Genomic DNA, 24,217 nt, shown 5'->3' on the forward strand with positions numbered 1-24,217 from the left:
TAATGTCTCATGATTTCACATGGACTTAAGCCTTTTCACTTGAAAGTACTTGGTACCTTCCCTCAAGCCCATAAAGAAGTATGCTTCTTAAAAAGTGCGCCAGGAATTAATTCCTTTCCCTTCATATCCTGAATCAACTAACATTAATGCTATTTAATGCCAACAAGTGGACTCTTAATTCCCCAGATCCACTTTGTTTGAACTAATCTGACAGCATCCAGTCAAGTTGCAGGAGAATAAACAAAAGTAACATGTGACAGAAACATACTTAGTTCATTCGGTTGTAGTACTGGTGCTATATGTTCTATGAAAGCACTAAAGCACTATTTTCTCATGATTACTTCCAGTCGCAGTGGTTAATAACAAATAAATACATATTTTGAAAAGTATTCATGATTTTTATAAATGTAATACATTAGTCTTGATAAAATAGCATTACATTTGGTGAAGAACATTTTGACTTGTTTAGGAATCAAAGGTTAGGGCTTGGAACTTGATTTTTGGCTTGGGATTTGCCTGTCTTGGCTTGAGACTTGCTTGTCTTGACTCTGGACTTGTCAGTCTTGACTCGGGAATTGACTCAGGACTCACCTGTCTTGACTTGGGACTTGAGTGCAAAAACTTGACTCACTTGCGACTTGAAATACAAAGACTTTACCCCACCTCTGGCATCAGTACTACTTAAAACAATTTGTTCTAAACAATATAGGGTTTCCCTCATTATGCAAAAATATATAGATCAATTATACTCTTGCCTTATTGATCAAGTTAATAGTATTCAGGGTAGCATATGTGCCAAAAATGGGTCATACTTTAACCTAAGAAATCCATTCTGACCAGTTTTAAATTAAACGTTTTTATTAAACTGAAATGATATTTAATTATACACACCTATCTCTAATTATAATATAGTGCTTCTCTTTTGTGTACATGGCAATGGATTGTTAAGAAGTTTTTGCGATTTGAACATGCTTTTAATATGCTTTATTTCATAAAACAAATTTCCATAAAAGACTACAACAGCAACGTCGCACCCGTTCGACGTCATCATGCTCAGCTGACTGCGACAAGAACTCGCCACAGGAGAGGAAATACGTTTGTTTGGTCGTATTTTACATTCACAATTTTACATTTTTATTCACAAACAATGTGTAGGGCATGTCGGGGTTAAGCTGACCCCTCGTTACTAACCTCACGTCGTTTTTAAAGTACCTTCAGCTCGCGCGACACAAAGTTGCCATGCGCAGTCGCAGACATGCGCTGGAAAACCTTTTCTGTCTTTGCGTTACTTCTAAACATTACCGAAATTTCAGCGACTTCATATGTTATCACAGTCGATTTGGGAAGACCAGTTGGAGATCTTAAACACTTCTGGAGAAGCACTGGTTTTTGGTGAGTGAAATAAAAATTGGTCTTCTTCAGAGTTACTCCAGCAAGAAACACAGTGGTGAACAGCAGGCGGGGAGAAAGTTGAAAGTTTATTGAAATGGAGACGTGAATGTGAGCTTATTTTCATACCGAAGACCTCTGCTATTAAATAAATGTATTGAACAATGTTGCACTGAGGAAGTTTATTTAAGAGACTTTTTCTTTTTAAGTGGATATTTCTCAAGAGGCAATAAATGACAAGTCTCAGTCTGAAGTCTGACTACACTTAAGTACTAACTTTATGTACATGCTGATATATAAAATATTGTCAATCTATAAATGCATTGTTGTGTCAGCGGTACCTGTTTGAGGAGGCTGTCTCCTGTCTGTGTTCAGTCCCCCGCTCCCTCACACCCAGGCCCACCAGTTTGACCTGAGCATCGACCAGCAGCTGAACCTGGCCTATGTGGGATCAGTCCCCCATGGAGGGATCCAGCAGGTCCGGATACACTGGATGTTGGAGCTGATCACCGCACAGTAAGTAAACTTGCAAGAAAACTTGTCTTGTTTGACTATGACGGACATTATCATCTTAAATTGCTGGTTTATGAGTGTTCCTTATGACTAATTAATGCTGTCTGGTCCTGTTATTGTAGGGATATTGAAGGAGAACCCCAGTACAACTTTACCAAACTGGATCAGCTAATAGACCTCCTGAGGATTAACGGACTGCGACCAGGTATTGTACCACAACCCCTGGCAAGAAAACATGACATCATATTTGTGATGCATATTTTAAGTAATCTTCTTTCCAAATGAACCCCACTAGTCTTCATGTTTTCATCTGATCTCCATATTTCCAGATTGGTGCTTACAAGATGACATTCATTTTTCAGTAGCTGTTATATAACTGTTACATAGTTAAGTCCATATTATTGAAACACTGTTGTCCCAAAGGCTTTAAGCAAGAATCCAAAGTAGAGTTCTGTCAGTAGCCTGTTCAAATCTACCGATAAAGGTACATTAAAAAACCTCTGAGATGTGAGTTTGCTGGTCTCCGTTGCACGTGTGACATGTGTCTGTGAATATGCGAACTCTAATGGATTTCTACATATGTGGTTTACAGGTTTTGAACTGATGGGCAGTGTCAATAACTATTTCACTGACTTTGAGGACAAATCACAAGTGGTCAAGTGGAGAAATCTGGTTTATCTCATAGCCAAGAGGTACATCGGTGAGTGCTATTGTTTTGTTACTATTGCATTGTTGTTTGCACGCCATATCATGAAATCATGGGCAATAAAAACCTGAATTCGAAAAAGACCATGAGTTGCTATTGAGAATCACTTTTTTTAGGTGCTGAAATAGAATAATGAATTTTGCCAGTTGTGCAGCTAATGTGTTGCTCTGAAAAATGAAGGCAAGATTTTTTATTGTATTTCACAATTAAATTTAATACTTTTTTGGATAGTTTCAGCTTTGTTTTTACACAAGTATTTACATCATATCAGAACCATTCAGGAAGTGTAATGTCCTCACAGAAACATTCATTAGTTTATGTCCAAATATTTCATGTGTAATTCTACATAACCTTTTAGAATAAGAAGACAAAGACAAACTTAACCTGTACTTTTTGATCCTGCTCTTAAATAATGTGATTTCTGTCATGTTTTGTTTAATTACAGACAAGTACGGCTTGGGAAGTGTCTCTCAGTGGAACTTTGAAACGTGGAATGAGCCCAACAACCATGACTTTGATAATGTCACCATGTCAATTCAAGGTAAAGCCATAATGCATTATGCATGATATTTTGATTTTATAGTGGAAATTGGTGCCTTTTACGAAGCCATTGATTAGGAAATTGTAATTTGTTTGTCATCGTTTTTGTTATATATTACTTTTAATATTACTTCTCCTTACTCCAAGAGTGTGTCATTTGATTATAGAAATTTTGGCTCAATAGGCTGATAGTGACATTGAATAAAATCTATCAAATATATATTTTATACTTGAATAGATATATGTTCATATATTCATTAAAGCAGTAATAGTCTAGGTTCAGTGGAGAGTTTCAGTATACATTAATGGTCTAACAGCTCTTTGAATGGATTTTGTCACCTTAAAAATTATGAATTCAATCTTTTGGAGACTATTTTGTCATTAAAATCCTCACATTTCATAGATTTAATGTTGCCAGAGAATACTGTTTTTGATCATGAGGAATAATAAACCCTTCTTTAGGGTTTTTAAACTACTATGATGCGTGTTCGGAGGGTCTGCGTGCTGCCAGCCGTTACCTGAGGTTCGGAGGTCCAGGAGACTCGTGCCATTCTCCCCCGCACTCCCCGTACTGCTGGGCCATGCTGCAGCACTGCTACAACGGCACCAACTACTTCACTGGAGAGACGGGGGTCAGGCTCGACTACATCGCCCTGCACAAGAAGGTGGGCTTTTCTAGACTCACAGAACAAATAATAATAAATAATTTTCAAGAAGAAACACAAGAATAGTGATGTTAATGAATATTGTACATGAATATTGAGTTTTTTAAAACAATATTTATCATTGCATCCGTCATCCTAACCCTGTGACAGCTGGATCAACATCACTTTTCTTTTTCTGCATTCAGACACCTTTCACAAGTATTTAAACATTTGAGGCCTGAGCAAATTGGTTTGATTTCATTAAAAAAAACATGGGCAACTTGGCAAGAAATCCAGAGATTTTTTTTTTTTTTTTTCAAAAGCTTGCAAAAATTACTGTATATTTCTAATTATTCTTCTTCCCATGTTTAAAAAAAAAGATTAGGCCAACTTGCCCAGGTTTCACAGAGTTAAATTACTGTAAAAGTGATACACTGAGAATCAGTTTTGTGGAAGCTGACTTTCTCTTTCTGTCCCTCAGGGAGGAGGCTACTCCTTGCCCATCCTGCAGCAGGAGATCCAGACAATGGGGGAGATCCAGGAGCATTTCCCCCAATTCCGCAGCCTCCCTGTTTACAACGATGAGGCTGACCCACTGGTGGGCTGGTCCAGGCCTCAGGAGTGGAGGGCTGATGTGACCTACGCTGCAATGGTGGCAAAGGTGAGGGGAAGGGATGAAGGAGAGCAGCATGAAAAACACCTAGAGAGTTAAATCATATTTGAACATGTGATGATGAAGATCAACATTTGTAATAAAAGGCCCATTCTGAAGTATTTAGGTGAATCTTTTGACAGAAATGGTATGTAATAATCATTACTATGTTGTATAATAAACATAGTGTTATAATATTAGCCTGTTCTGTTAACCCTTGCAGTTGGTATTCAGGGCGTTGAGTTTTGTAATTGTAATAGGGGCATGTGAGCTAAAGGAAGGAATTATAAAATATAATTGTAGTCACTGGTTGGATGGGGAACTGCGCACCACAGCCAGGCAGGTTTAGCTCTTCATTCTAAAAGTTAAATTACACTACACCTATCTTGTGTCTTACTCCCTTCTACAGGTGATAAACCAGCACCAGGATCTGCTGCTGGCAGACTCCAACAGCACCATCAACTACACCCTCCTCAGCAACGACAATGCCTTCCTCAGCTACCACCCACACCCCTTCACCCAGCGCACGCTGACCGCCCGCTTCCAGGTCAACAACACCCAGCCCCCTCACGTGCAGCTGATCAGGAAGCCTGTCCTCACGGTCATGGGCCTGCTGGCGCTGCTAGGTGACAATCTCTTTACTCTACAACAAGTGAACCTCTGGGGTTTTATACGTCTCAGGGGGAATATATGTTCTAGTTATGATGAAATTCATTCATATGTTTGCGTTTTCAGAATCAGCCTTGCACAGCTCCGGTCTCCAGGATGTTGCCGTTTTATCTGTCCTAGTCCTAATTTAATGGCCCTGTTGCCTTTCTTGTATGTGATTCCACTTTCAGGAGAGACCCAGGTCCTGGCTCAGGTTCTGGACACAGCAGGAACCAACAGCAGCACTGTAGGAGTTCTTGCCAGCAGCCACGAGCCTGTAATACCTGGAGGTTCAGACAGCTGGCAGGCCGCGGTGCTGGTCTACAACAGTGACGACAACAGCACCTCCATGAACACTGATGATGTCACCATCTCACTGAAGGGACTGGCTACGAAGAAGGGTAGGTTTAAAAAAAAAACTGAAGTCTTGTTTTAGATTTAAAGATTATTTTCAGAAAAATATCACCAGTGCTTTACTTCATCCTACTCATTATCCGTGTGTTTGTCATCCAGGTCTTGTGTATGTTGCATATTACATTGACAACAATGTAACCAACCCATACCAGCTGTGGCAGAGCATGGGCCGCCCTGACTACCCCACAGCAGAGCAGTTCAGACGCCTCAGGAGTGCGCAGGTAAACATCAAAACAACATTTAACAATTAAAATCATGATATTTATGGGGTTTTTTTCAATATACTGCATGAATTTTTTCCAAAAGTTGTGCATAGTAATTTTAAAATATGCTGTATGTTAAGCTTTTCTCTATATGTGTGTGTGAAAGTAATTTCTCTTGCCACTCTGAATTAATCAGTCTGCTCAGAATTATTGTGATTGGCCCTTTGCCTGTGAGCATTTTTTTCAAACCAGAAATCAATTAAAATCAGTCTGGACTGTTATTTGTCAGATGAATCATAGAGTTCCTGAAGATCTATCCTTAAAAAAAAAAAACAAAAAAAAACTTTCACACTAGCAGTAATTTGGCATTAGATCGAAAGTGAGGTGTGCTTGACGTCTTGGATTTCTTGGTATCCATCTACGATAATATCAGACCCAGTACATCTTACCTGCACAATATATTGAGACGAGGTGTATTCATGGATGACAATCTTGTTCAGTGCACCTTTAATTAATATGTTCAATTTGCTGACATTAAGGCAGAGCTGATTCATCTGATCGCTTTGGGCTTTTCTGTGTCCGTAAAGTGCTTTGACCCACTGATGATGTGTCATTGTGTCAGGACCCTCATGTCGACGGGCCCTGGGAAGTTCCTGCAGCGGAAAATCTGACTTTAAATGCCAAACTGTCTGTGCCGTCTGTCCTCCTCATCCACATTTGTGCCCAACCCAAAGCAGAGCCAGACCAGGTCAGTACCAACATCACAACATTTTTAAATCAAAATGACTGTGGCACCTCACAGTATCTCCAGCAGTGTATCAGTTGAATCTTACATTGTGCTAGTGCCATCTGTGGTAATAAGGCAGATTTTCTCCACTGAACTTTGCAAAGTGGGAAAGGGATTGATGGACTTGATAAAAAAAAGTTCTGAATGGGACTGAGCTGCATATTTCAAAAGAGATGAACTCTGAACTGTATTTCACTTCTGATTAGGTAAATGGATTACGCTTCATCAGGATCACCAAAGGCCAAGTCCTGATTATCTGGTCAGACCACTGTATTGATTCCAAGTAAGTAGTTATATTTTTATTTTTACATTAGTCACTGGGAGAAACCGTAAAGATGTGAAAGAAGGTACAGATTTATTCATGTGAAAATGTGTCTTATGTGGAACTCCTTATATTGAGTGCAACAGTTCAACAGGTTTAATCTCTGTATGACTATGTGTAAATGCAGTGAATATTTAATGTGCGTGGACCAAAAAAAAGAAACTACTCATTCATGCGTTTGAATTTCTTTGTTCACGCAGATGCATTACGACATTTGAAGTGGAGTTCTCCGCAGATGGCAAAGAGTTCAGCAGAATTAATACTCAAGACACCATTTTTACCTCCCATGTTTATTCACCAGGTAAGAATTCCCGGTTAATTCATTTAAGGACTGTTATGGTGGCAATGAACAAAAATATTTTTGCATAGTGACATCCAGCCATAGAAATAATACCAAATACTATGTTGTGTTCTGTAGTGGACCAGCAGGTCGGCGGTCTGTACAGAGTCCGAGCTGTGGATTACTGGGGAAGGCCTGGCCCGTACTCGCTGCCAGAGAGGTACTCAGAGGATATATAGTGTAATTATTAAAAGGATCAGTATTTCCTGTAGCGCTGTAGTTTTAAGACAAAATGACTCAAACAGAAGTAACTAGCACATTTGTCAATGACTATTTTTAGCAGTGGATTAATATGCAGTTGGTTCAATCATGCTGGACAGCACTAAGTTTGGTTACACAGAGAAACAAGAAAATATTACCAGACTTATTATTTAATAAACTTACACATGAACAGGCCAGCTCTGTCATACATCCTCAAGGACAGCCTTTTAAACAGTGTTTAACTAAGATTTGATTTGATACTTGCTATGCAGTTGCATATTATCTGTTGTTATTTGTATAAAAGGAGAAGTAAAATACAAAATCCCACATTGCAATGAGATTAACAAATAACTGATCGCACCGTTACAGAAACAGTTACAACCAGACCAACAATTATAATGGATACATGAATAATCTTTGTTTTTTATGTGTTAAACTCTATTTTTTTTATACTCTAGATGTCTCAGATTTTTAAATGATTGTGTTTTACATGTTTGTGTAAGTAAAAGTTGGACCAGCAAACTCAGTTGCTCACACGGACATTTTTACAAAAACAAGGACAACAGCAAGTTTCTTTACAAAATTTATTGTCACCAATACAGAATGATTACCCAGCGCAGATGTTACCCATCAGTGTGACAATACTGTGTAGTTGGTTATTTCAGAATTCACTCAACTGGAAGTTTTCAGTGAATTTGATTTGGAATTATATTTTCATTTTGGCATTGTTATTTTTTTTTTCTATGGGGAGCTGAATTGGATTTATCTGAGAATTCTTTCCTATGACATGGCAGATCATAAGCATGACATAATTATTCTCATATTTGTGACTTTGAGCGGAGCTCTGTCTTCGTTTTTGGCAGGATGATGATCAATCCAGTATAATGAAGGGCTCCTCAAAAAGCTTCAGCTTATAAGCAGTTTAGCAGGCTCCTGTTCAGAACAGAGAGAAGAGGGTCAACTGTTAGATGTTAAAATGTAACACTGAGCTTGAAACATTTAATCTGAATATACAAAGTAAAATTACTTAAAAATTAATGACTTATGACTGATTAGTGACTGATAAGTAACTTATGTAACTGAGACTTTTTTTGTATTTCTAAGAGTTGAATCTACATGAAAAAGTGCAGTGAAGCGCTATAATGATGTTAAAAATGTGGCATTTTTGGCGTCTATAATCTAAATCCTTTAAATGCAAGTCAAAGTACATAGTCACTGTTTGTCTATGAAACTGAATATGAAAGACTGAGTACGAACCAGACTGCAGCACAGGCTGGAACTCTCCGGCCATGCAGATTTCCTCCTGTTTTTGGCGAACAATTCTCTGGATGGCAGGGGGGAGGCCACGGGGGTTGCGGGAGAAGACCAGGGAGTATCCGTCCTCGCAGCTTCCGTCGTCCTTCAGGGTGCGGCAGGCATAGGTGAGGGCGTAGTTGTCATAGTCTGTGTCAATGACCCAGTAGTTGTCACCTGGAAGAGCAGAGAGCAAGAGATAAGTCTCAACTGTGTGAGAGAGAGGTCGAGAAAATGTGTGTATACAACCGAGGAAGCTTACCGCCGCTGGACAGGTAGCTGGCCAGGCCCTGGTAGTTCATGAACATCTTGCCAGGGGTGCCGGGGTCGGGCACAGAGTACTGAGCAGCCATGTCAGCGCACACAACCCAGAACCTGGATGTGAAGTAGAGAAAAAAAATGTCACTTTTGCAAGATAGAATGGAAAATTTTCATTTAAACATATCACACAGAGACTCGCACCAAAAAATAACAAATACCCACCCGAAGAGAGTGACTCTGCCCCGAGAGGAGGCAACCATGGCACCATCGTCCCCAATAGTGTACTCAGCAGAGATGTTGTCCTGCAGGAACAAACCCTCGGGATCTTTCTTCTGCAGAGCGTACCACTTTCCTTCATACTGTCGGCGAAAAAATCAGATGAATATAGAAATTCTTTTAATAGATATTTCATGAGTAGAATATGGTTATGCACATAAACTGAATGTCAAATGTTTTTTTTGGATTTGTACTACAATCAGAGATATAAGATAATTAACAAATTGCTCAACTCCTTATAACGCTGATTATAGTACACAACATGTTACCATATATTTTACTGTACGCGGACGATGTGCTGGTTTATTTGGAGGATTACGATCATTATTCCTGTCTCTGAATCTGTTTTCTAGCTTGTAGCTAGCTGTTCTGAACTTACATAGAGCCATTATTATGCCGTAACTTGCACTGGAACTAAACTGAACACTTAGACACATTTCTGTACTCACTCTTTTGGGGTCAAAGTCTTCTTTGACTGTGAAGCTGTCGACCACGCAGGAGGCCAGGCCCTGCTCCACACAGGCCAGGAACAACATCACCAGGGCAAACATTTGGAAGTCCATTCTAAGCAAAATAAAGTGTAGCATGTGTTAATTTGTCATTTAAAGGACAAAAAGTCACTCTTGCTACTCCATATTTAGTTTGCAAAAACATCAGTTAGTCCCCACAACACAGCATCCTCTTACCTGAAGTGTAGAATGAAGCTGGAGGAAGTTTTCAGTGCAGAGCTGTTGGCTTGTCTGAGCTGTGGTGAGAAGACGGCGTGTGAGCCTTTATATATCTGATGCACAGACAGGCTCACTGATTATTTTCACTTCTTGAACCTAAATGCAGAGTTTAAATCTACTGCTAATCCAGTTAACAAAATCCCCCGCTGTAAGCTGATGAACCATCGCATTCAGCAGTGTGTGGGCTTTATGTAATTGTTTGCAGGGCTCTATAATGGGATACATAACGGCAGTTGCTGGGGGCAAAGAGTTGGCCTGAGCTTCAAGTCACACGTCCATGGCATGTTTACATGAGCACATGACTGTATTTGAGGCACTAAGGTGTCATGAAGACCTCCAAGTGCAAATATGAAATTTTTTGAGTCATACCTACTGAGAAAGTATTGTAATACAGTGATAAAATCAGCCCAAATCTCTAGACTGGGATACTATTCCCAAGACCAACTGTAAAGTTCATCAATACCCTGTAAAGTTCTTATAGTTCTGTTTTTATACCTCTGTATATTCACAGATGGCTTTGAAAGACTGACTGTAAATGGACTTTAAATATGTAGGGTTTTCTTGATTATTACTGTAGACAAAATATTTTATATAAAACAGAAAAAGATACATAAAGTTTAGGGATGTAAAGGGGAAGGGACAATGAAAATTTTCACATTTACTAGCATCGCAAATGAAGAAACAGTAGCATTTAAGATGATAAAAGTCTGGAGAATAGCATTGAGTAATGACGCTCTGTCATGTTATGTCAGCAGAGGCTCAGCTGTTCCCATCTGTTGCTCGGTTAAGTAACCTGCTTGTTACTTTTGTCTGTAAATGCTACCAGAGCTTCATCCTGTACAGTGGGGTAAAATGTTTCATTTTGGCAGTCATGGAGGAAGTATTCAGATCCTTTGCTTTAGTAAAAGTACTAATACTGCACTGTTAAAGTACTCTGTTACTAGTAAACATTAGTTAAGTATGTAAGTAAAAATTAAATATAGTAATATATAAATTAAATACATTTAATTAAAAAAAGGAAATAATTAACATGAAAAGCAGCAAATCCTCATGTTTGAGAAGTTGGAATCATAAAATGTTTTTTGCATAAAAAAGACTAATCATTTCACTTGTTTATTTTCATATGGTTTGTGAGCTTTTGTGTCTTAACATTTTCTTCAAGTGTAGTGGAGTAGTAGAAAGGGGCATGATATCAAAGTACTCAAGTAAAGTAAAAGTAGACCTACTCCTACTGGAGAAAATGTACTTACTGTACTGCGTATAGGAAACAGCTGAGGTGAGTCCCAGGAAGTTTACTTCAGTTATGTGCCAGTGAATTTGCATCCTGAGGCCAAAGTTTAAAAACTATGGATGTATTGCTGAATTGGCTTTCTGGGCTCAGGGGCCCCTAAGCCAGCGCCTCTGTTAAGTTAAGGTTATTAACTTTGCATTTCTTGTCAAAGGGCTTCATGTTAAAACAGAGCCCCAGGTTAAGAGAGTGTCTTTCTATAGGACTTGAGATACAATATGGTCCCTTCAGTTCTGTGGGGAGAACCAACAGCATGTCATTCCTGCCCAAGAGGGGTAAGGGGGCCTTATATGTGTTTGGGCCCAGGGGCCCATTGTGTCAGAATCCGCCTATGGTAAAAATGCCCCACTTGAAGACAGAGTGTAAAAAGTCATCCATGAATTTATTTATTTTTTTCATTTATAAACCTAATTTGTGTTGTTGCTCACAATATATCATCATGTTTTCTCTAAGTGTTAAAGCCTATTTAACTTGCTTTTGTTTTTAGTTTGTCCCCTTTTATTTTATATTTTAGTTTGTTTAGTATCAGTCTTTACATCTTTTTAAATTTTGATTCCTGTTTTAATCATAGAAATTTTTTTCTCATTATTTTCATCTTTAGTTTTTTTTCTGAATTTCTTTTGTTTACTTTAAGAAATGAGCAAGAAAAAAAGAATGATGTATAAAGCAGACCACTGTGACCCTAGTCATGCTATCCTCACCAGTCCTGAGGAGATATTTTAGTTAACTGCAGTAGGTGAGAGCTAAGTAAAGCCACCTGGCATGCCAGTATGTCCATTTCTATTTTTAGCCGACCCTGGTATTGTTATTGTTCTAATAATACCCTGTCCTGAGTATATTAGGTAAGACCTCAGTGCTGTGACAACCTGGGCTGATCAGCACTTTTAAAAATATCAGCCTGACACACGTAGACAGCATTAACTCTGCAACTCTGATCTGAAAACAAAAGATAGGTTTAAATGAACTTGGACACATGTAGGCACACACTTGCTTAACCGAAGGTGAGCTCCGGGTCAACACGTCTGGACTGAAGCCATGTGAGCTGACTGTCGGCTGGACAGCAGCAGGTGACTCTCAGAGAGGGGTTTAACAGTGATCAAATTCCCACAAAATCTGCACTAGAGAGGAAATACATGGATTTCACAATTATGTCATTATGTTTAATTTAACCGAGAATTCTGTAAAGTCCGATTTTCAAGACTCCAAAAGTGCATCTCACTATTCAGAAGTGGAAATCACTCATATCAATGAGTTTGTGACACGCTTACAACTGAAAACCAAAATCGATCTGGTTCCAGCTTTTCAAATAGGAGAAATGTGCTGCTTTTCTGTTTTTATGATAAGCTGAGTGTTTTGGAATTTTGGACTATTTCTCAGACAAAATAATGTGCTGACATAACCTTTGGCTTAAGGAAATTATTCTAAGCAGTTAAGCTGTTTTCCAACATTTTGTAGACCATATATATTCTACATTCAAGTAAGGCAGATTCATTTCTACTATATTTTAAGTGCATGACCCATGTCGACCAGTCCATATAACTCTAAAACCGATCATTTCTTTGCTAAGTAACACATCTGTAATTGTTTTACCCTAATTAGATATGCATCTTAGAAAACCTAGTATTAACTACCTCATTGTTTATGGCATAGGCTTACAGTAGGAACTCCACAGGGTGAGGACATTATTAAGCCGATGCTGTTTCCATGAGAGACGTTAACTGATCAGCTTTCTTTGAAAATCATTCATATGACACTTATGCACCTATGTCTTTTAATAAGATCAACACAATGAACCCTGCATGTATTCACGTAATTAAAGGTCAAAATCAAAATATTTTAAATGGAATCCAGTTATCAAAAAGGTGTTGGGTTATGGTTTAACAGCAACACATTAAAAACGTATGCAATTCAACAGACAGATGACCCAAACATCCATTATATTGGAGAGAGGGCAGACATCTCCAACAACGCCATACTATCTAGACTGATAAATAGCACTACAGAGGAAAAATATGTATTTTTGATGTTGGAGTCTGTTGTCCCTTGAATGTGATGGCTAATGTGAACAAATACTTGATTACAAACTGTTATTTGATTAAAACACTGGATCATAACTGATCTATAACAGTGTCTGCAGGAGAACAATAATTCTAACCAAAGTCACATGCTGGTAAACAAAGACCACAGGGATCATGTACTTCTGTATTTATTACATTGTTTCATTACAAACATGAGCTTTACAACATAATGAGTGCTGCTGCATTTGCAGTATTACAATGCTGACTTAAAGAGCCTTATTTCTTATCATAACCTGAAATCACTGTATCTGGCAGTCCAGAGGTGTTTTATTATACAAGGTAACAGTAAATACGTCCATAGCGTGGTGTGTCTGACTGGTTGGACCCGACTTTGCTGTTGTTACTTCAGGAAAAAAGGTGGGAGAGGTTGGGAATTGCACATGGACATCCTCACACAGCACACCAGCTTTATTTCAAAATGGTGTCTTCGCTTGCTGTAGGGAGACAGTAAAAGAAGTGGGATTAGTACATTTAGGATTTTACACTGCAAATACCGTTCATTAATGTACACTGGTGTTGCAATTACTGCGTCCACTCCCTGTAAACTGTAGAGCAACAGGTGTAAGCACGTGTAAACTGCAGATCAAAGGTTTTGACACGAGATTGAGGGTGATTAGTTTACCTTCTCTTAGCTCCTTGGCGATGCGCTCCTGTTCCTCGCGAATCTTTTTCTCCTCCTCCTCAATCCTCCTCTCCTCAGCTGCAATAGGCTTCAGGTAATCTAAGAAAATTAAAGGGTTTTTTGCATTCATTATAGGAAAAATGTACAGCTTGTTAAGATGCACCATGCAATAATGGGACCTGACTTATATGACAAGGTTCCTACAGTCATTGAAAACCTGAAATAGTCATGGTGTTTCCCATTTTAATTTTCCAGACCTTAAACAGTCATGGAATTTTGTTGTGATGAAATTGTTGCAGTGCTCCTCTGTGAATAACCTTCCACATAGTGTAACAAACATAACCAACTATTAGAGATAGAAAAGGTTGCTGTTTAAAATTTGTACAATAATTAACAAACAACAAACTGTGTAACAAGGGATTGTCTCATCTAGTCCTAAACTGAACACAGTAACGTATGCCGTACAGTTCTTTTTGTTATACCTCATGAATATTCATTAAATGTTCTTATGGGTCCTTAAAAAGTAATGGAGAAGTTTTGAAATGTGGTTCATTACAATGTGTGGGAACCCTGATGTAAGTCCAAAATGCAAACAAGTGTCACGTCCTCTAGAAATAAGACTGAATGGAGATCTGCAATCTGTCAGCACTTCTATGACCATTAATCCAGCAACTGGTGTTTTTTGTAATCTAATTTGTCAAGTTCATGACATTGCATGTTTGCTTTTTAGGTAAGAGAATCAGATTTTAAACATAATGATTACAGTGTAGAATTTTATCTCCATGTAGGCCACAATACTGTCTTACATGTACTGTATTTCATATCAATTATATTTACTATATTGCAGTGGATTAATTTCACTGCACTAGTCCAGTGAAATGCACATGATTACTAATTTTAAAAAGCTCACCATATCTCTTTTTGCCATAGATGATGCCAGCAATCAGAGCTGAATACCTTGCCGTCTGTAAAGGAGAAAGCAAAGCAAATCAATGGCAGTCCTAATGTCATTGCTTGCAAAGTCGATGCAAATTCTCAATCATTCAGATGGCAAAGATAACAGCATTTGTCATTTTCGTCTTAAAGACATCATGCCACTTAGACTTCAAAGTTCTCCATCACTAGCAATGACTAAAACAGGATACCCAGCAGCCTTTGCTTTAGAAGTTATAGACATTCAAACTTATAAGTGCTTCCCACTATGTTGAGAAACCCAGTGAACTCTATACAACTGTTGCATGTATTCACTAAGACCTTGGTCATCGTCACACACTACGCGTATAAAAGAGCTGAACTGAACGTTGACGAGTGTTTAGGACCCATAATTGGCATGAACAGTTTAACAAAAATATATACATTTACACCCTGTCCATCTGATGTTTGCAGTCCCGTCACCACCGAAAATGAACAGCAGTGGGCGACATACAGGACGCAAAACTCAATCTAAAACACGAGTTACAGCTGAATAAATACTTCTTAAGTTAACTTGCTTTTCGTCAACACAACGAATGCGATATTACTTTTAAAACACCTCCTTTTGGATGAATGTCGATTACATCAAGGGCATTTCTATTTATAACAACACAAGCTACGTCGATTCAATGGAAACTTGGTGCGACACTAGCTGCTAGCTAACAATGTCAAGGGTGCTATCCTGTCAGTACACAATGTACCACACAATAACATTCAACAAATGCACTGTTAATACACAGCAATAATGCGGCACAAATACAACTATTCACTTTGGGCTTGGGTTGACCGACTAATGTTACAAGTTGAAGTAACACTGCAAAACTACAGCTAACGTTAGCTGTGTGCTAACGTGCTTCCTAGCCAACAGTTAGCAGGTTAGCATGCTCCATATATCAATGAATCTGAAATGCGATTGTTAAGGTAATTTGTCGTATAATATGAAAAATAAATAAAATGCACAGCATGTACTTTAGGACAAACCTTAATTAAAGGCGACACTGCGACTGGAGGAGCCATCGTTTTACAGCAGGCTAACAACTAGCAGCAGAGGTCACTTCAACACCAGAGGACTGTGGGAGAGGAGAGGCTTCTTCTTCTCTGAGGATATACTGCAGCTGATGTGGTGAACCACTGCCATCCTCTGGACTAAATTGTGCCCTTCAGTGGCAATCTGTGTATTATTCCAGTAGTCGTGTTAATTAACAAAACATTAAATTTGTGATATTTAGCTAGATAATATATCCGTTTTACCTCAAAAATCGTCATCTGCAAATTAAGATCTTCCCATGTCTAATGGTATATGTATAAATATGGTGTTTATAAAGTAGCAAATAGTATGGAAATAGTCATATGAAATAAATATTTTTGTTTTCTGAAATGTACTCAGCGTATGTAACATGTACTTTAGCTGCATAATAAGGTTTTACATCTTGGGCTCTTTAAATATTAGCAGCCAATTACTTAACATGTTACTACATGGTCTTTACATAAAACAATCATTTGGATTTGTGTGAGATCACTAGAAAAGCCAAGCAAAGAGTGAAAAAAATTACCGGTCCCAGAACTTACTAGGTAAAAGCCATGTGACATGTTGATTTTCTGTTTTTTTTTTTTTTTTGGTAATTAGAATACTGCAGCTGAAACAATAAGTGTAAATAGCAAACATGTTTTTAGGATGTTGCATTTATAAACAATTTGATTCAAAATCACAGTGATGCAACAATATTCTTAAATATTCATGGGAAATCGTTTTTAGTGAGTACTTAATGCATTCAGGTAAAAAAGGGCAAAAGTGGGATTTTTTTCTGCCATGAAACTAGCATGTTTACAGGCTACCAGGTGCTATGCTAATATATTCCACCCTCTAACATAACACAGTACAGAGTTTTTGTCAGCATTTTTGTTACTTAATATAGTTGATGCAGTGAGATCATGTCAATAGCAATAGTCCAGCATTAGCTGTTACAGTTACATGAACGTCTGTTGTAGCAAACAGCAAAATAACAGGGAAAATTTGGCAGAAAAGTAAGATAATCTTTTTTTTAGTGAATAGTTCGGTTACATTAATTATTTAATAGATTAAGAATAACATCAAGAAAGGGAATTAACAATTAAAAAAACAAAAACATGACTGTCCCATTTTATCTTACCAGCTGTCCATTTTTATGATGTTCATGATGTGTTTGAAGGTCCAGTGTGTCTAAAGTATTTAAATTGCCTTTTTTTTTTTTTTTTTTTACAAGAATATAGCTCAGATACGTTCCAGGCTCTAAAAATAAAATATAAGAAAAAAAAATCTGATGACATTTAAGGGGTTGTTTAGTCACTGTTAATCAGATCTGATCTAACCTTACCCACACAGTGCTCATGAGGCAAATAAGAGTTTTTGTGTGTTAAATTCTTGAAAAATGAGAAATTAACTAATATAAGAAAATAAATAAATTACACATAATGTAGTCTTCAGAATTTTAGATTATTTCTTGGTAATCTACCAAAAAGTGTTCCACATTACCTGACTTCACCATTTGTAAATATGTTATTATAATATGAAAATATTATATACAGACAATATTATATATACATAAAAATATACATAAAAATATGTTGATTCAGCTGTGGTAGTTTGTTGTGTCATTGATCTGTGTTGACAGTTCTTTCAAATATGATCAATTTGACTTAAATGGATTTGAGTAAAGTCAGTGTGAGAGTACATCTGTGTTGTTGTTAAATGAATCTGCTTGTAAGTGGTCATTTTGAAGCATTGCTCTGCCAACATATATCAATTTGCCTGAATTAATTTATTAAGTATTATTTTTACCATCACGTTGTGTTAAAATCACCAGCAGTTTAAAAGTGCTGAACAGAATGTTTTTTCCACTGTTATAGCATCAATAACTATTGGTGAATTAATATGATGAACCTTAGACACCATAAAGTTCTTTGCAATAGCAAAAGTTTTCCAGAAGAGGTCAGTAGAGATGAATGCAGGTGAGCCAGTCTCCGTACTCTGTACACTTAACATGACAGTGTAGTATTTAGTCAATGAGGAGAACAGTTTTATGAGCAGTACAGTGTTTATTGTAAACAGAGTCATGACTGCATCATGTGACTTTGTTGCATCCATTGCAAGTACATCATACTGCATACTTTGTAGGCGGAACTGTTGATCATTGCAAACACATGAAAAGCAGCACCAGTATCTGAATGTTTAGGCTACACATCACAGACCCCTGCACATCTCATCTGAACACACAGATTTAAAACATTGCAGCTGCAATTGCAAAAGAAAATGTTGCTGAGATCTTTGCTAAATCCTGATAAAGCAGTCTCTGACAAGCATCTCTTTCAAATATGGCAAAAGTTATGTAGTAGATAAATAAAAAGGTCAATGCCGTGTGTGCAGCTACGCTAACAATAGAGCTTTTTCATTCATACGGTAGTGCCACAGACCAAACCAGCTTAACCCAGTTTAACGTCTTCACCCGAACAGTAGGATGTTTACAATATTACACATTTTCATTGTAGGAATCTGATTCAGGAGGACTTCTCTTAACATGTTTTATTCTAAATCATACCTGTTAGTTTTAGGTTACAAAAACACCTTTCCACATTGGGTGACACTATCAAATGTAAGCATATTCCTTTTATACTGTACCTTTTCTCATTTCACTGAAAACGTGATAATTATATAGAAATTAAATATGAATATTGTAGACGTTTTATGTTTGTGTGTGTGTGTGTGTGTGTGTGTGTGCGTGACGTATTTGATACAGATTATTTTTAAACTGAGATATTCTGTTGTGTGGGTAACTTCTCTATATGACATTAACATAATATGTTAATAATGAGGCTTAACTACCTTTGTCTTTACTGTGTTGTTTTTTTCATTTTTGAGAGAGAAATTTAATATATAAGAAATATGGTTTTCTGTATATAAAAAGCAAATATTAAAAAAAAAATCAATCAGCCATGCTATTTAATTAATATTAATATTGTATTGTAAATCTGGCTTCCCAACCACAAAAGCTGACAATTTACTGGATGTATGACCAAAGGTGCCACTTCTGGGGACTGAACCCTCATCTTTTGACCCTATTTTACCCATTCATCCTCATCACATACAATTTGGTTTTGCACAGTTTCACAGTCAAGCATATTAGGCTCTTTATTTTTTAAAAAGACAACAATAAAAAGTCACATAAGAAATCAGTTTGCTTGTCAATGGCGACTTTCAAAGCAGCGGTTCAACCTTTTCAATGACCTCTTGGTAAATCTCACCCTCCCTCGATTCTTCAGGGCGGCTGTGTACTGATTGGACTTGAGCTTAGAGTAATAGTCTGAGAACTTATTGAAGAGGATGGATATGGGCAGACCGTTGAGGATGATCCCAAAAGAGATGCAGATGAAAGCAAAGATACGACCCAGTATAGTCTCTGGGTAGACGTCTCCGTAGCCCACAGTGGAGATGCTGACCTGCGGGGGAGTGAGGAGAGCTGTGAGTGGTGATGGAAATACATGACTCCCAACCTTTACTAGTTGATCTACTTGGTGTCCATTTGGATACACATAGTTGATCCATGTGATCGTGCCAAGAACTTGGGGCATGTCACACCAAAAAGAACTGTATGTCGCCTTTGTTACACAGCCAACAGTTAAAAAAACGTGGAGATTGGATTCAAACCATTAAAGTCTATTAAAGTCAGGACATCCTCAATAATCTAGTCTTTAAGGAATATTTCACCCACAAGATGACCATTTGTGCATCAAGTAGATACTCCATGTTACCTTGAATTCCTGACGAAAACTTTGTTTTTCTTGCATGCCTCCACAGAAAATGTTTAACATATTGATGTTATTGATTGACTGGGGATCAGGCTTAACAACAGCAAAACTATCAAAACATGCGTTTACAAACTTTCACTCAACTAGTGCAGTGTAATACAAGTCTCATTTATCCAGTTTTATGCTCAGTTCTTCCAAACACATGCATTTGCCCTAAAAACCCTTCATGTTAAAGTTAAAGGGATCATAGATCAGTTTTTCATTTTAAATAGTAATGTTTTGGGAAAAAAATGCATGTTTGAGAAGTACTTAGTATACGACTGGATAAATGAGACTTGAATTATACTGCATGAGTTATGTGAGAGTTTGTAAACAAATGTTTAGATATAGTTTTGCTGTGTGGAGGCCAATTAACCCATATGTTTGCTGTTTTCAGTGGAGGCATGCATGAAAAACATTTTCCTCACAAATTCAGAGTAACCTGTCATGACTAATTGATTTACAAATGGTCATTTTGTGGGTGAGACAATCCTTTAACCCAGTGAAACAGGTCATTATGAAAACTTAAAACAGAAAAAAAGTAACAGAACACAGTACAACACAGTGACAATGTCCTTAGACTTCTGCACTGATTTCAGATTATCCAAACTATGGGAAACTCATTTAAGTTAGCTGACAATACTGTGTTACATGATATTAGATTTGGGGAGGTTTGGGGAAAAAAACATTTTTCAGCTTATTATATGCATTGAGAAACACATATCTAACCTTTTAGCTGCCCTCTTAGTGTTGTGATTATTTGTCCAAAGTGATGTAAATAAAATGTATCACTTGTGTTCAAATGAAAACCAATTGTAGTTTGTTGATAGTTTATTGTATACTCAAATTATAACTCACAAGGACCCACACTTGCACCACTCTGCTATTGAGAACCCCAGTAATGAGTCCTTAAACCTGGAAATGACTTAGCATTTCAGCACCTCCACTTCCCATGTCTAGACGTCAATGGGTTTTTTGTATGGGTTTTTGTCTAGAAGCCTTAAATAAGGTCTGTGGTTAACACTAGTTTAAGAGACTGTCATGCTTTGTTCTACAATATAAAATCCATCAGTAAATATCCCACTCGCAAACTTTGAAGCTTTTATGCATCTTAAAAAAGACGGTTGCTAACAAGTGGCTAAATGACACGACAGAACGTCATCACACTTAACTGTGCTGAACACAGCTTTACAGCCTCATTGTGGTGACAGTTGCAAAACTGTCAGTCAGTGGTATTCTTACAGCCACAGCTACATCCAGTGAGTCAGAGGAGCTTTTCCCTATAGTCTTTGGAAAAAGTAGTGTTGACTACTCTGTGCTGATTGCCACACAGTCTGACTCAATTGTACAAATCTGTTGAGAGGGTCATTTAATATTTAAAACCTGTTCAATGCCACACCTCCACGGCCAAAGATTGGAAAAAAATGTTAATATGTTCCACTTTTTAAAAAACGTTTGTGAGAATCCACTCATAGAGTTTTTTTGCAAACAGATCGACCCAAAAGCAGCTCCTCCGATGACTCAAAGATGGCTCACAGTTCTCCTCTTGTTCATATGAATACAACAGAGACCTGTAGCAGTGAGAAGCGCTCCCAGTTCTCTTCACCATAACCATTACTATCATTCAGAGGATTATCATTTCCTCCCCCTGGATTAGAAGTAAGATTCTGCCACTCAGTCAAAAAGGGAGGGGAAGGATCTGATCATGAGTTTATCCATCACAATAAGCAGTGAATCAAAGGTACGTGTTAACAGTTTAACACAAACAAAAAGCCTACCATAAGATCCGATATTAAACCCGTTATTCCACCCTCTAAAACTGACCAGTTTTCATGGATAAATCAGTACATATACAATGCAAATATATAATCTGCAGTTTGAATCTTCCCATCCATCACACAAGACACACATACCAAAGCATGAGGTGACCCAAGCTGCAGCAGAGCTGACCTCATTGTGTTCTGTAAGCCAGGTGCTGGAGTTTAATCTAATAACATCGCACAGTTAACAAACCATTCAGGGAGACTTTAAGTAAATCAAGGACAAGGCACTTTATTTCACTTACATAAACAGGTTACTTAGGTTTGTGTGCAAGTTATTTAAGTTTTCAAGACATTCTCTTTCCATATTTCTTGCACTACTGTGTATCTTAGCTCTACGCTCTTTAAAGCCTTGTCCTGATGGTCTTTTACACTATTACATTTTAAGATGTACTTACAGCTGCCCACCACCAGGCATGAGGAATGCTGGTGAAGTTTGTTTGAGGCATGTCATGCTCCACAGTGTAAACCATGGCGGAGAAGCTGAAGATGCCCATGGCGATGAAGAGGAAGAGGCAGCCCACTTGCTGGTAGCACTGACGCAGAGTGAATCCAAACGCCCGCAGTCCTGTGGAATGTCGTGCCAGCTTCAAGATACGGAAGATCCGCATCAGTCTCATGATGCGCAACACTTGGCCCAACTTTCCCACCTGCCCCACCGCCTGCATGTCGGCCTCATGCTTCATGTAGTTTTCCTCATTGTCAAAGAACTCCAGGATGGCCTGCAAATACTGAGGCAGGATGGCGATCAGGTCCACGGTATTGAGCACGCTCCTGCTGAAAGACTTGAGGTCAGGAGTGGACACCAGACGGAGCAAGTACTCCATGGTGAAGAAGGCGATGCACATGGACTCCACATATTCCCAGTATGTCTTACCACTGAGCTGACCTGTGGCAGTTCTGTACTGCATCTCCTGAACCGTGTTTAGAGTCATAGCTACCAGGGAGATCAGGACAAACAGGCTGGAGGCCACCGCCATGAGCTTGGCCTTAATGGACGAGAACGGCTTCTCCATCAAGTTCCAGATAGCTCTTCGCTGCTGGCCCATGAACATGTCATGAAACAGTTCCTCATTCTCCTCAATCTCTACCTCTGCCTCCAGCTCCCTCTGGATCTTCAGCTGATCATTCAACTCGTCCTGCCTTTCCTCGAAGGAGATGCGGCAACAGCGGTGGGTGTTTTTGATCCGCACACCCCAGTAGTTGATCTCCTCTAGGAAGTTACGGGGACACAACTCGTCCTTGATCCACAGCACACCAGTCCTGTAGAAGTTGAAGATGCTGTGGAAGACATCTGGGTCTCTGTCAAAGAAGTACTCGTTGTTAGTCACGGTGTAGTCATCACACAGGTCCAGCTTCATGTTGTGGTCGGTGTAGGTGGCCAGTCGTCCTATTCTGGTCTTGGGGTACTTGGCAGCCATCTTGTAGGCTATCTGGTAGGGCTTCCCCCCTACATTGATGTTGATCATGTAGTTCTTCTTAGAGGGTGAAATCTGCTTTGAGAAGCTGTGCGGAGAATTGTTGTCATCATCGTCGTCTTCATACTCCGCATAAATGTCGTAGATGTCCCTGCTCAGCTCCTGCATGGAGTTCCATGTCTTCACGCAGCTTTCTTTGGCTAGTGGATATGCAATCTCTGAGGGTCTTCGATTGATTTCCGAATCTGTGACTTTGTAGTTGGGGAAGAGACTCTGTCTTCTGTTCCACAAGTTGGCCACCTTCCTGGTGCTCCCCATGTCGATCCCCCCCAGACTACACAGCAGACAGAAAGCTCGGACCAGCCAGCATGTCTAAACGGCTGTCTAATTCCCCCTTTACCTAAGCATGGAGGACATGAGCAGGATGCCTCATGGCCCCATTAATGTTGCTGACTGAGAGGATCCGCGTGCTTACAGGACATCTAAATACCATTATCCCCTGCTGAGCTGCCCAGCTCACATGACGTTGGCCGTGTGGCATATCTCAACCAGTGCCCATCATGAATTCACCCAGTGCCCATCATGAATTCACCCAGTGCCCATCATGAATTCACCCTGTTTTAGTTGATGAATATTTTTTAAGATTTGAGCTTTCAGTACTTAGAGCTGATTTTGATTAAATAGACAAGAAGTGTTGTTTTCCTTATGTTTATTTATGAATGCCTGTGCCATACATTAATCTTTTTGCAATCCCTACAGATTACTCAAGGAAGTCGTATTGGAAGACTATGATTGGAAAATACCATTGCGTGTGTTGATTCTTTGAGGATAACATCACTTTGTGATGATTTTCCTTTGCAAAGTACTTTTCATTTTTTTTAAATTTTAGGTCAAGTATCTCTTTTAAGTAAACAATAGATTGCTTATGCTGTTTATTATTTTGCAATCCTTTAAGATTCTCATACCTTAAGGGAACAAAGGAAGGCTGGTGCATACATAAAAGAGGATAAAGGCTTTAAGTATTAGCCTACTTCCTGATTCAGAGGGGGTGCAGGACTCTTCAGAGGTTGAATTGACTCAAGCCCACAGACTCTAGGGAATTATTGGTTGTTTTTATATTAGACCTACATAGATATATCAATAAGGCTGTGACATGTCATTAACAATATTATTTTAACTATCAGGCGTAGTTATTTATAAGGAATTGGAAACATAACTTTGCTTGCAACTGAATCCTCTTACTGGATATCAGATTATTGTCCTGCTGATTATCAGCACCAG

The 24,217-nt window shown here is 38.5% G+C and overlaps 3 protein-coding genes across 3 annotated transcripts; 1 reads left to right on the top strand and 2 right to left on the bottom strand.

The window, feature by feature from the left end:
- The first annotated feature begins 1,058 nt into the window (after positions 1 to 1,058).
- Positions 1,059 to 7,881, top strand: idua (alpha-L-iduronidase). Its single transcript, XM_042488507.1, has 14 exons — positions 1,059 to 1,392; positions 1,765 to 1,905; positions 2,025 to 2,107; positions 2,495 to 2,602; positions 3,054 to 3,149; positions 3,611 to 3,813; positions 4,274 to 4,453; positions 4,854 to 5,070; positions 5,284 to 5,493; positions 5,606 to 5,727; positions 6,332 to 6,457; positions 6,703 to 6,779; positions 7,019 to 7,119; positions 7,237 to 7,881. The coding sequence occupies exons 1-14, from the start codon at positions 1,256 to 1,258 to the stop codon at positions 7,335 to 7,337; spliced, it is 1,902 nt and encodes a 633-aa protein (XP_042344441.1). The 5' UTR covers positions 1,059 to 1,255; the 3' UTR covers positions 7,338 to 7,881.
- Positions 7,882 to 7,986: 105 nt separating this feature from the next.
- On the bottom strand, positions 7,987 to 10,851 carry LOC121944646 (purpurin-like). The gene is made up of 4 exons (XM_042488508.1): positions 9,639 to 10,851; positions 9,136 to 9,272; positions 8,915 to 9,027; positions 7,987 to 8,829 (listed from the first exon to the last, which is right to left on the bottom strand). The coding sequence occupies exons 1-4, from the start codon at positions 9,774 to 9,776 to the stop codon at positions 8,459 to 8,461; spliced, it is 759 nt and encodes a 252-aa protein (XP_042344442.1). The 5' UTR covers positions 9,777 to 10,851; the 3' UTR covers positions 7,987 to 8,458.
- Positions 10,852 to 19,095: 8,244 nt separating this feature from the next.
- Positions 19,096 to 23,254, bottom strand: LOC121943922 (potassium voltage-gated channel subfamily V member 2-like). The gene is made up of 2 exons (XM_042487531.1): positions 21,917 to 23,254; positions 19,096 to 19,350 (listed from the first exon to the last, which is right to left on the bottom strand). The coding sequence occupies exons 1-2, from the start codon at positions 23,252 to 23,254 to the stop codon at positions 19,096 to 19,098; spliced, it is 1,593 nt and encodes a 530-aa protein (XP_042343465.1).
- Between the last annotated feature and the right edge of the window lie 963 nt (positions 23,255 to 24,217).

Source organism: Plectropomus leopardus, chromosome 6 (genome assembly GCF_008729295.1).
Source record: "Plectropomus leopardus isolate mb chromosome 6, YSFRI_Pleo_2.0, whole genome shotgun sequence".
NCBI classification, from domain to species: domain Eukaryota; kingdom Metazoa; phylum Chordata; class Actinopteri; order Perciformes; family Serranidae; genus Plectropomus; species Plectropomus leopardus.

Coding starts and splice junctions, on each gene's coding strand:
- idua (XM_042488507.1), top strand. CDS start 1,256: ATGCGCTGGAAAACCTTTTCTGTCTTTGCGTTACTTCTAAACATTACC. Junction 1,393..1,764: donor TGGAGAAGCACTGGTTTTTG/GTGAGTGAAATA, acceptor GTCTGTGTTCAG/TCCCCCGCTCCCTCACACCC. Junction 5,494..5,605: donor GGGACTGGCTACGAAGAAGG/GTAGGTTTAAAA, acceptor TTTGTCATCCAG/GTCTTGTGTATGTTGCATAT.
- LOC121944646 (XM_042488508.1), bottom strand. CDS start 9,776: ATGCTACACTTTATTTTGCTTAGAATGGACTTCCAAATGTTTGCCCTG. Junction 9,028..9,135: donor GGCAGAGTCACTCTCTTCGG/GTGGGTATTTGT, acceptor CTTCACATCCAG/GTTCTGGGTTGTGTGCGCTG. Junction 8,830..8,914: donor CAGCTACCTGTCCAGCGGCG/GTAAGCTTCCTC, acceptor CTGCTCTTCCAG/GTGACAACTACTGGGTCATT.
- LOC121943922 (XM_042487531.1), bottom strand. CDS start 23,254: ATGGGGAGCACCAGGAAGGTGGCCAACTTGTGGAACAGAAGACAGAGT. Junction 19,351..21,916: donor ATGCCTGGTGGTGGGCAGCT/GTAAGTACATCT, acceptor ACTCCCCCGCAG/GTCAGCATCTCCACTGTGGG.